Source organism: Apodemus sylvaticus, chromosome 4 (genome assembly GCF_947179515.1).
Source record: "Apodemus sylvaticus chromosome 4, mApoSyl1.1, whole genome shotgun sequence".
In the NCBI taxonomy this organism is placed as follows: domain Eukaryota; kingdom Metazoa; phylum Chordata; class Mammalia; order Rodentia; family Muridae; genus Apodemus; species Apodemus sylvaticus.
The window spans coordinates 78586651-78599229 of NC_067475.1; the positions used below are offsets into that span (position 1 = coordinate 78586651).

The 12579-nt window shown below is 42.6% G+C and overlaps 1 protein-coding gene across 3 annotated transcripts in view; it reads right to left on the reverse strand.

The window, feature by feature from the left end:
* Ash1l (ASH1 like histone lysine methyltransferase) overlaps nt 1-12579 on the reverse strand; it is a 116046-nt gene that overhangs the window by 10148 nt on the left and 93319 nt on the right. For all 3 annotated transcript variants that reach the window (XM_052180088.1, XM_052180087.1, XM_052180086.1), the window contains exons 15-20: nt 12425-12519; nt 10662-10816; nt 6185-6337; nt 4090-4144; nt 3876-4008; nt 730-978 (exon numbers count right to left, since the gene is read on the reverse strand). In XM_052180088.1, the coding sequence (XP_052036048.1) occupies nt 730-978; nt 3876-4008; nt 4090-4144; nt 6185-6337; nt 10662-10816; nt 12425-12519 (840 nt within the window). The remainder of the gene's footprint in view (nt 1-729; nt 979-3875; nt 4009-4089; nt 4145-6184; nt 6338-10661; nt 10817-12424; nt 12520-12579) is intronic.

Consider the following 12579-nt stretch of genomic DNA (forward strand, 5'->3'; position numbering starts at 1 on the left):
ACAAGTCCTGAGAAATAATAATGATGATGGTGATAAAAATAAAGCAGCAGACAGGGCAAGGTAAAAGAGGAATCATGCCAGAAAGATATAAGTGAATTAGAAATAAATGAGAAAAACAAGAGAAAAGCACGATGTGTGAATACAATTATACAAATCAAATTTAATATATAGATCTGGACAAACAAAATAGGTGAGGAGAGAAAATGAAGATGAATATACTACCAAACTATCACTTGCTGTGTAACACTATTTATGCTGCTGCTACCGTGAACTTCTTTAGAATTCCCGTAAAGAATTGCCACGTGGGTTTACTTGACTATCCTCTCAATAACCGGATGTACTATTTACAGCTTCACGAACACATCAAACAACAAGTGGACACGACTGGGTCAAGGCTTAGTGCCTTGCAGTAGGAGGATTCTGTGAACAAACATGTTCCATGCACTGGAACCTGCCTGTGCCCACACTTTACACCGTGTACTTCATGCTTTCAACGTAAAGCTCTAGATCAAATGCTGCCCTTCCACGTGCAGCTTTTGTGAGAAATATACAGTTAAAATGGGCAGAAAAAGAGGAAAGGAAGATGTAAATGAAAGATAAAGAAGGGAAAGACAATATGATGACCAGCAGAGGATAAACAAAAGCCGGCTAAGTCATCGTTGACTAAGCCTGCCTGGCGAGCCCCAGGCAAGCACAGGCTCCTGCGCACACGGGCACATGGGCACTCACCATGCACCTGTCACACTGGATCATAAGGCCTTCATCCTTGTAGAGGCCACAGATGCAGCGGATGACGTCATCGTCCTTCTCATGCCCACTCTCCTTCTCAGAGACCGAGGTCTCACTGCTGTCGGCCTCGCTGGCCGTCTCTCCCACAATCTCATCAATCTGAGCTGAGGCTTCATGCCGGGCATTGTAATAGGCCTTCCTTAAGCGGCAAACATCTCTCCCAGTTGGGGATTTACGCCCATAGTACTTCTGAAAAAACAAAAGAAAGTAATCATTTTTGCTTTTCTTCTTTTGGTTTAAAAATAAACATGCAGAGGCAGCATGATTTTCTTTATTATTTTATTTTGGATAACAAATTGAACTATAATGAATTAAAATTAGAATTTAGATGTTTCAGCTTTTTCTATGCTTTGCTAGTGAATTTCTGACAAGAGCCTTACTATCCCATAAAATCAAATACACAGTGATCATTAAATTTTAATTAATGTTGCAAGCATAATGCATTGTAGAAATTTTCCATTTACATTTTGTCTTACAGATGCTAGTAAATGTGTGTGGAAGCTGGATTAATAGAAACTCTGCTGTAATTCAAGATTGCTCTACTTAACTCTTACCTCTTTGAGACCTGTTCTTACTTTGTCTTTCAGCTTCTTCACACCAGTGACCTCATCTGTTCTACAGGGTATTCCAATCACCAGACAATTTCCTTTTTTAGTCACTACACAGTAATACTCTAGGCTTAATTTTGGAGGCAGGGTCTTCTTATCCGGTATGGGTTCAAGCGTGACCTTGCCTTCTTGCTTTCAAGTGATTACAGGAATGAGCCACCAAGTCTGGCTTCATATAAACTTATTTTCATGAACAAAGCAAGACCAGATATATAATTTATTAGTAAAACATTTATATAATATAGAAGTTCAGGGCAAAATTAGAGTTTTACAAAGATTTTGTTTGTTTGTTTGTTTGTTTGTTTGGAGACAGGGTTTCTCTGTGTAGCCCTGGCTGTCCTGGAAACTCACTCTGTAGACCAGGTGGCTGGCTTTGAACTCAGAAATCCATCTGCTCTGCCTCCTAAGTGCTGGGATTAAAGGTGTGAGCCACCACCGCCTGCCGATTATATTGTTTTTGACAAATGACTTAATCATCCATTCTAGAATTTTTTGTGCTGGTGTGCACGCGCACACGCGTGTATATGTGTTTGTGTGTGTGTGTGTGTGTGTGTACTAAAGGGGTGTGACTCTATAATCTGGCCTTACCTGGTACTTTCTTTTCTTTTCTTTTTTTTTTTTTAAAGATTTATTTATTTATTTATTATATGTGAGTACCCTGTAGCTGTCTTCAGACACACCAGAAGAGTGCATCAATCAGATCCCATTACAGATGGTTGTGAGCCACCATGTGGTTGCTGGGATTTGAACTCAGGACCTCTGGAAGAGCAGTCAGTGCTCTTAACCACTGAGCCATCTCTTCAGCCCCACCTGGTACTTTCATATATGTTTTCAGATAACTTAGGTCCTCATGCTTGTATAATATGAGTATTTTTACTGACTGAGTTAATTTTTGATTAAGAAATTATTATTGTCATGTGGGCACATACATGCATATAGAAGTCACAGTAAAGTCTCTTCTTCCAACATTACACTGTGAGCTCTGGGAACAAATTTAGGTTGCTAGAATTGCATAGTAGGAACTTCTGCCCGAGAGCCATCTTGCTGGCTGAGAAACCACCTGTTACTCTGTCCAAGACAGGGGCTCACTGTAAGGGGCAGTGAGCCTTTGAACTCATGAGACATCAACAGACATCGACCTCCCAAGTGCTGAGATTAAGTTACACACCACTATCCTTGGTCACAGTATTTTTAATAAATAGAATTTTATGTTACTTAGCAAAATGTAATACATACTCTTAAATTATAAAAATAACTTGTCTTGGGTCTGGAGTAATTAAGAGTACTAAGAGCTATTAAAGTAAGAAGGTTCAGTTGCTAGCTCTACATGGTACCTCACAACCATCTCTACCTCCAGTTCCAGGGGATCTGACACTCTCTTTTGACCTCAGTGAACATTGCACACATGTACATACACTATTAAAAAAAATTACGGTTGGACTGATTAGATGGCTCAGCAAGTAAAGGTACTTGCTGCCAATTGTGACAACTTGAGCTTGATCCTAGGGACCCACATGCCAGGAGGACAGAACTGATGCCTTCACACGTATGTTATGACATGTGTATATATATATATAAACACAACATTGTTGGGAATTGGTTCTAATTTAGCTTTGAATTAATCTGGTCCCCAAAATCGGGACTTTGTGTGTCCAAAAACTGAGGGTCCTTGTCCCTAATTGTTTTTTTTTTTTTCTTTTTTTGGTTTTTGGATTTGGTTTTTGAGACTGGGTTTCTCTGTATAGCCCTGGCTGTCCTGGAACTCACTCTGTAGACCAGGCTGGCCTCGAACTCAGAAATCCGCCTTCCTCTGCCTCCCAAGTGCTGAGATTACAGGCGTGTGCCACCACCACCTGGCCCCAACTGGTTTTTGATCAATCAATAAAGAGCCAATGGCCAAGGGCTGGGCAAATAGACTGAGGTGGGACTTTTAGATTTGTGTAGGCTAGGAACTAGAACAGAGGAAGGGCAATTGCTGTGACTTAGGGAAGAAGGATGAGATCTAGGAGCTTCAGGAGCAAAAGCTGACCAGCCATGTAAGAATTCCAGTAAATAGCCACTGGCCACTTCCGTGATTGGGCCTAAGGTAGCAGGGGAAGGTTTAGGACTCTCAGGAATACCGGAGAGGAGCATTGCATTTGCTGGCAGAAGGTTTACAAGTGCCCAGCCTTTGAGCTAGTTATGGTAAGCCAAAATTTAACTGATGTGTGTGTGTGTGTGTGTGTGTGTGTGTGTGTTATTCTCGAATCCAGAGGGTTCTAGAAGGTGGCTGGGAGTGTGACCCACTGGGAGCACAAAGCAGTGTAGCGAAACTCATCACTATACAACATACACAATTAAACCAAATAAACAAATGTAGAAATGAAAAGAAAATTACTGCCTTTCCCAAGAGTAAATAAACTTAAATAAAAGAGTAAACAAACTTAAAACAATTCTCAGACCAAGCTTCTTAAGTTTGGATATGAAGTGAGTAAATACCTCAGCATTTCGAAAGACCTTAAGCATATCAGCATCAAAAGCTTCCACTGTTTTGTAATACCCAATGAGGATCTGCTTCTCTATGGTGCTGAGATCCAGGGGGTCAGAGATCTTCTCATAATAGTCTGCGTTTCTGGAACACAAAGTGAGCTATTAAATCGGTGCACTGACTTCTTTTCTGAGCGCTACAAGGCTGTCAGAAGAGTACACGTACTTTTTCTTTGGGGGAAGATTCAAAAGTGGAGCTGCAAGGACTTGTTGGGAAGAATCTGCAGAAGAACACAAGGGTTAGTAACTGTCTGAGCATGTCAGAACTACATGTGGGTATTGGGCATTGAATGTGGGTCCTCTGGAAGAACAGCCAGTGCGCTTAACCAGCCTTTTCTCCAGCCCTCTTCCTTGAACTGGTTCTACAGTTGGTTGTGAGGAGCCACGTGGGTATTGGGAATTGAACTCAGGTTCTCTGAAAGAGCAGCTGGTGCTCATCATCACTGAGCTATGTGTCTGTGTATGAGCGCTAGTGTCAGATGGCTCACATCCAGAAATTCTAGTTCTAGGAGATTCGATACAACTTGTACCCACAGGCACCCGTACTCAGGTATACATCCCCACACGCAGACACATATAGCTACAGCTAAACATCTCTGAAGAAAACAACAACAACAACAACAACAATCATTAACTCCATTTCCAGGAGATCTAATCTTGATTTCCTCAGGTATCAGGCACGCAGGCGCACACATGCATACACACATACATACTCTGTCTCTCACTCTCTCACTCACTCACTCACTCACTCACTCACTCACTCACTCACTCACACACAGAGACACATAAACAAACTAAATCATTTTTTGTTGTTTTTTCCAGACAGGGTTTCTCTGTGTAGCCCAGGCTGTCCTGGAACTCACTCTGTAGCCCAGGCTGTCCTCAAATTCAGAAATCCACCTGCCTCTGCCTCCCAAGTGCTGGGATTAAAGGCATGCGCCACGACTGCCAGGCTGAACAAATTCTAAAAAAGAAGCTGGAAACTAGGCAAAAAGGTTCAGTGGATACATACTGAACTTCACATACAAGCCTGGCAAGCTATTCCTAGAACTCACTAAAAAGTAGAAGAAACAGATTTTACCAAGTCATTCCTTGATCCCTTCATGGTTCTTGAAGACACATGTACCATGCCTTGTACACAATTAAAAATATTAAAAGTGCTGGGAGTGGTGCCATATTAACCCTGGCACTCAGGACGCAGAGGCAGCGGCTATTTGAGAGGTGGCTCATGGGCGCACGGTTAGGAGCACTGGCTGCTCTTTGTTTTGTTTTGGAGATAGGGTCTCACTATGTAGCGCCAACTGACCGGTACCTTTATGTGGCCCATGCTCATAGCAACCATCCTCAGTGCTTAAAATAGTGCTACACTTATAATTTTAAAACTGCATTATCTTATCCATGGAAATTACTATCCTCTAGCTAAAAAGTTATTTTAAAATATATTACTTAATTATAAATAATAAACTCAAATTGATATGTACAAGACTAGAGGTTATTTGATCTATAATTCTTTTTTTTTGAATTTTTTTTTTAAAGATTTATTTAATTATCATATGTGAGTACACTGTAGCTGTCTTCAGACACCAGAAGAGGGTGTCAGATCTCTTTTCGGATGGTTGTGAGCCACCATGTGGGTGCTAAGATTTGAAATCATGACCTACGGGAGAGCAGTCAGTGCTCTTACCCACTGAGCCATCTCTCTAGCCCCTGCTCTACAATTCTTTATCTCTCACAACAGGTAGAATGAGGGGCGAGAAGGACTGTTCAGCAGTTAAGAGAACTTGGCTGAATTAAGAGAAGACTGAGTTCAATTCCTGCTACCCAGATTAGTCTGCCTGTTCACTCTGGCTCCAGGTGATCTGGCGTCCTCCTCTGACCTCACAGGAGCACTGCGTTCATATAGACAAGCACCCTCCCTCCCAACACACAATTGTTTTAAAGAAATAAAAGAGGATGAACAAGAGTCAAGAGCTGGGAGAACTAGCTGGTCTTCCTAGAGGATTCCCAGCACACAGAGGGCAGCTCACAACCATTTATAAATCCAGTTTCAGGGGATTTCATGTCCTTTTCTCTCTTCCGTTGCAGGCAAAACCTCCCCAACACATAAAACAAATAATAACCTAAAAATAATTTAGAGACAAATGTTGAATCCTCTTACCTAACAACAAAAATTAGAACCAATCCATTTCCTAAATGTATATTCCCACAATGCCGCTTGTTCTAAGGTCTGGGGTCTCAGGAGGGGAGAGAGACATGCTTACCTTTGTAGGAGATGATGCCATCACAGATCTCTTTGAAGATCTGTGCTAGGCGTGCTGCCCGAGCCACTTCCAGGTTTTCCTCTGCAGCTGCCAAGCGTCTGGTTCGAACAGATCTAGCTGTCTGCAGGGCAGAGAACTGGGTCATGAAGACATCTGCAAGGAAGGTGAAAAGCAATTTTAGGAAATGAAGAATTTGATAAATCTTTTCCAGCTGAATCCTGCAATATTTTTCCTTTTTCCTTGAGGATATTAAGTAGAATAAGTGGGCAGATTGTTGCTTCTCTTCTTGTAGAGAAAAACCAGAAAGCAGGAGTGTTTCTGTAGTGGTAAATGCTACACAGTGCAGTAGCTGCAGCTGTGCACTTCCAAGGGAGCCGGATCCACTTTGGCCCTCCTTGGATAATACACTGATTTTTGCTTTTTCTTTAATAGTCATTTAGCAGTTAAGAGTGTGCAGTGCTCTTGGGGAGGACTTGAGTTTCCCAGATCAGGTGGCTCACAACCTCTCCTAAGTCCAGCTACACGGTAGATGATGTATGATGTCTTCTTTTTTCTTTTTTTGGATTTGGTTTTTTCAAGACAGGGTTTCTCTGTGTAGCCCTCGCTGTCCTGGAACTCACTCTGTAGGCCAAGCTGGCCTCGAACTCAGAGATCTGCCTGCCTCTGCCTCCTGAGTGCTGGGATTACAGGCGTGCGCCACCACTGCCCGGCTGTATGATGTCTTCCTTCAGACTTACACACTTAAATGTAAACATCTGTAAATGAGTTCATGAGTGAGTGACTGCATGCGTCTAGTCTGCACGCAGCTTCCTGCTCATGTCTTACAGTGCTGCTGAATATCCTTTGTTTAAAGACGAGCAGAACGAAGGCCAACAGGGGAGAGAGGGAGGGAGGGAGAGAGGGAGGGAGGGAGAGAGGGAGGGAGGGAGAGAGGGAGGGAGGGAGGGGGGAGAGAGAGAGAGAGAGAGAGAGAGAGAGAGAGAGAGAGAGAGAGAGAGAGAGAGGGAGAAAACACGTGTGTGCGTGTTCATTTAAGGACAGGCAGTGTGCCTAGTACTATATAGCTTTGGTTGTGTTATGTAGAAGTGTTTACTTCTTCAGTTTTCTAAATACTGGAATTATAAGAATGTGCCACCACATGAGGCTCAAATAATGATTTTTACATTCATCTGTTTAGCATGGAAGCAATCATAGGAAGCTTTGGGCAGCCTAGACAAATCGGTGAATTTGGAACTTCTTTCGTTGGGCACACACCATCTTCTAGCAGGCAGTAGCTTGAGACACTTAAATGATCATCTTATTCTTGTACACCCCTCTCTGAATAACTCACTAGCACCTTGTAAGATAGGAGCCCTACTGGCATGGAACTGCATAAACACCCACTCTTTGAATAGTGGAATAAGTTTATCCTTCCATTAGAAAACATCAAATTTAGATTTTTAGAAATTGTACTCCACTTACTACAAACTGTACCCTTAAAGTGAACTTTTGGGCTGGGCAGTGGTGGCGCACGCCTATAATCCCAGCACTTGGGAGGCAGAGGCAGGCGGATTTCTGAGTTCGAGGCCAGCCTGGTCTACAGAGTGAGTTCTAGGACAGCCAGGGCTATACAGAGAAACCCTGTATTGAAAAACAAACAAACAAAACAAACAAACAAACAAAACAAAAAGAAACCAAAAAACCCAAAGCAAAACAAAAAAAAGTGAACTTTTGGGGGAGATCCCCTACTTACCACATTATGCCTATGCACACTAGGAGGTGTGCAGGACTAAAATAAGATGCATTACATACAGGAAGGGGCATGTGATAGAAAAACGGTTATATACATTGACCCGTCTGTTAAAGACGGTCCTCAAACAATGATGCTTACAACCAAACTCTTGTATCTTGTGATACCAAGGAAGGAGGCCAACAGCTGAGCACCTGAGTACGTCTCACTTGGGAAGCCTGATGGCACACTTGGTAGCAATCTCACCTATTCTACCATTGCTTTGAATAAGCTGCTACTTTGAAAATTCATGAGTCTTTAATTCTTTGAGTAAGAAGCCAAGAATATGGAAAAACCATATATGTATAATGATTGTAAGTAAATGATTGTAAGATCTTATGTTTGGTTTGTAATTTGAAAGAGATTCTAACTACTGAATTGCTGAAAGGATTTAAAATTCTGGGGGAAAAATGATTTTTTCTGTGTTGGTGAGATTGCTAAATGGGCAAAAATGCTTGGTAAAAAGACTAATGACCTGAGTTTGAAGCAGTGGTAGCGCACACCTGTAATCCCAGCACTCGGGAGGCAGAGGCAGGTGGATTTCTGAGTTCGAGGCCAGCCTGTTCTACAGAGTGAGTTCCAGGACAGCCAAGGCTACACAGAGAAACTTTGTCTCGAAACAAAGCAAAAAAAGACCTGAGTTTGAACTACAGGACCCACCCAGTGGAAAGACAACAAACTCCCACAAGATGTCTTCTAAACTCCACATCCATACTGTGCCACATCTCCAAGTGTCCTGCCCCCTTTTTCTCTAAATAACAACAAAAATTAATTTACCAAAAGGCAACCAAGTTATCATACTTATATTCCAGCATTATGGAGGCCCAGAAAGAGGACTGAGTGTTCTAGGTCATACTGAACTATACAGCAATTCAAGAATAGCTTGAGCTACATTAAGACCCTCTATCATTAAGACCAAAACAAGAAACAGAATACTTTATGGGACTGGAGAGATGGCTCAGCAGTTAAGAGCACTGACTGCTTTTCCAGAGGTCTTGAGTTCGATTCCTAACAACTACATGGTGGCTCACAGCCATCTGTAATGGAATCTGATGCCCTCAGCTGCAGTGTACTCACATACATAAATAAATCTTAAAAAAAAAAAAGGTGGAGGAAGAGGAAGAAGAGGAAGAGGAAGAAGAGGAGGAGGAGGAGAAGGAGGAGGAGGAGGAGAAGGAGGAGGAGGAGGAAAAGTAGCAGTAGTTCATTTATTTCAGACAAGGGCTCACTCTGGCCTAGGGTAGCTTCAAACTGATGGAATCTGCTGTCTTATTCTCTCACTGCTCAGGTAAGCTTTACTAAGTCATTTGCCTGGCTTTTGCTCTTTTCTAGACAGTGTAGTGTTTCATTAGCTAGCTCAGGCTGGCCTCCAATGCACTGTGAAGCGAATGGTGACTTTAAATATTTTTTCCTTTTACAGGGAGTGCCACCATGTCTGGCTTCTCTCTCTCCTTTCTTCTTACTTTACTTATTTTTTAAAATACTCATATATATCTGATTCTGTTTTTTTGTATGTGTATGGGTATCTACGTCAGTGCATGCAGTCCCCACAGAGGGAAGAAGAGGGTACTGGACTCCCTGGGACTGTAGTTCCACGAGGTTGAAAGCTGCTACAGCAATGATGGGGCCGGGTGGTGGTGGCACACGCCTGTAATCCCAACACTCGGGAGGCAGAGGCAGGTGGATTTCTGAGTTCAAGGCCATCCTGGTCTACAGAGTGAGTTCCAGGACAGCCAGGGCTACACAGAGAAACCCTGTCTCGGAAAAAACCAAAAAACCAAAACCAAAACCAAAAGCAATGATGGGAATGGAACTCAGGGAGTAGGGTGGTGGTGGGGGTCCGGGTATCTCCTGGAGGAGCAGCCAGTGCTCTTAACCACTGGTCTCTCCAGCCTTCATGGATACATTTCATTATCTTCTGGGAAGAAAAAGAATAGAAGATTCAAATTTTATTTTAAATTGTAAGTATTTTCTTCCTTCACACTTCTACTGATCTTTTCTTTCTTATTCCCCCCCTTTACTGCAAAAAGACAAGATCATGTGTAGATCCTATGTGGCTTGAAAGTGGCCTTGAGCTCCAGGTTTTCCTGCTTTCCCTTCCGAGTGCTAGTATCACAGGCAGCCATCACCACAGGCTGCATTAAACACCTCATTTGAAAAAGATTCATGGGCCTGGTTTAGTTAAGACTTTAATCTGAGCACTTCTGAGACAAAGGTAGGTAGATTGCTGTGAGTTCAAGGCTAGACTGGTCTACACACTGAATTCCCAGGACAGGCAGGGCTAAACAGAAAATTCCTGTCTCAAAAAACCAAACAAAGTAACAACAGCCTGGTCATAGTTATGTTTTTTTCCTACCCATAATGCATTTGGCACCATTGTTCAGGTCCTCACAAATAAAAAGAGTCTTAGAATGAAGTGTTTAGTCCTCTAGTCTTTCACATGTGTGTGGCACACATGCCCTGACACTCGCACACTCATTAAAGAAAATCAGGGGAGCTACAACAGAATATCATTCATGTAGTCTTTCTGGCCAGGAAATGGTGGGGAAAGATTTTAATCCCAACACTTGTTAAGTAGAGGTAGATAGGTATCTCTGTGTTCGAGGCCAGCCTGGTCTACATACAGAGTTCCCAAGACAGCCAGGGCTACAGAGAGAAACCCTGGCTCATAAGACAAAACAGTAACTATTAAGCCTCTCCATGCCTTACCGGACTTGATGTTCCCGTCGTCTCTGCAGATGCCATTCCACCGGGTGTACAGCGACGCTGAGTGGATGTCTCGGGTGTGTTTGACCTCCTCCTGCTTCTGATGGATCTTTTCCCAGTTCCGGACCAAGAACACGTGATGCTTTAACACAAAGTTCCTGAGAGAAGACAGACGGCATTCCTCACTAATCCCTAAGACCTTACTTCATGTCTACACGTGATGAACAGCAACGTGGAAGTGTAAGCTGAATAAACCCTTTCCTCCCCAACTTGTTTCTTGGTCATGATGTTTGTGCAGGAATAGAAACCCTGACTAAGACACAGTTCTCTCCCTGTGTGCCTTTATAAGGGTTCTGGGGAATCTAACTTAGGTCACCAGGCAAGTGCCTTTATCTGCTGAGCCATTTCCACAGCCCTGAACTTGAGCTTTTATACTCCTGCCTACACCTCTCAAGTGTTGAGATTATAGGCTGGTGTCCCTAGGCTGTTTTATGTGGTACTAGGGATCCACTCCAAGGCTTCTTTCATGCTAGGCCAGCACTGTAGGAAGAGAACCACACACAAGCCTTTGCTTACTTAAAAACAGCACACAAACAACAACAACAAAACCCCTTTTATTTACTGTCATCATTGTCATGGTCATCTTTGGGTAAGGGTGTGTGGAGGGTGAGTATGCCATAGCATACAACTGAGACTCTGTTCTCTCTTTATATGATAGGAGCCCCAAAGATCAAACTCAGGTCATCAGAAAGTATTCTAACCCACTGAGCCATCTGATTGGCTATCTGGTTTCCTTATGATGGGGACAGTCCTTATCAGAATAAACAAGTGTTCTTAACTGCTGAGCAGTCTCTCTAGCCTCAAACTTTGTTTGTTTGTTTGTTTGTTTCTTTCTTTCTTTTAGGGAAACAGGGTCAAAATTCAGACTGGCCTTGAACTCACAGAGATCTGCCTGCCTCTGCCTCGGGATTGCTGTCATTCACGGTGAGCAGCCGCGTATGACTCAAACACACCTTTTGTTTAATTTTTAGAATTTTATTTATGTATCCACATGTGTGTGAATATATGCTATGCATGTAACACATACATACAAGTAACTGTGGCAACCAGAAAAGGCTGTCAGGTTCTGGGGAGCTATAGTGTACTTATAAATAAAACTCAAAAATTACAAACTACAGACAGAAAAATGTTCTTCATTTTTTTATTTTTCATTCTACTTTATGTGTATAAGGTTCTTTTGTTTGTTTTTGGCCTGTGCAGCACATGCATGCCTGGTGCCAGGAGAGGGTGTCAAATGGCTGTGAGTAGTCATGTGGATGCTGAGAATTGAACTTGGATCCTCTGAAAGAGCAGCCAGTGCTCTTAAACACTGAGCCTCTCTATCCCCAAGTCTAAGTTCTAGGAACTCACACACAGCCAGCCGCCTGTGGTGGCATGCACTTTTTTTGGTTTGTTTTTGTTTTTGTTTCTCTGTGTAGCCCTGTTCGGGAACTTACTCTGTAGACCAGGCTGGCCTTGAACTCAGAAATCCACTTGCCTCTGCCTCCCAAGCGCTACCACTGCCCAGCCTGGTATGCACTGTGTTGCCAGGGCTACACAGTGAGATCTTATATAAAATCAAAAACAAAGTGCATATACTTTTGACTATAGTTAGATTAAGACCTTATGTAGAAAACAGTCCAAACTTCATAAAGCTCAGCAATATTTAAGTTAACAAGCAAATCACACCATTTAAAAAGAAGTCACTATAAAAAAGTCCATTTTACCTCTCTCTATTGGACATGGGCTTCATCTGTAACTGTGGAGTCAATCTTGTTGGGGTATTGATGTTTTCACTGGGCTCTTCAGAGGGATGGCCTCTCTAAAAATTCATGTGGAGGAGAGCACAGGGAGAAAAAGAAGAGTCCATCAGACATCACCT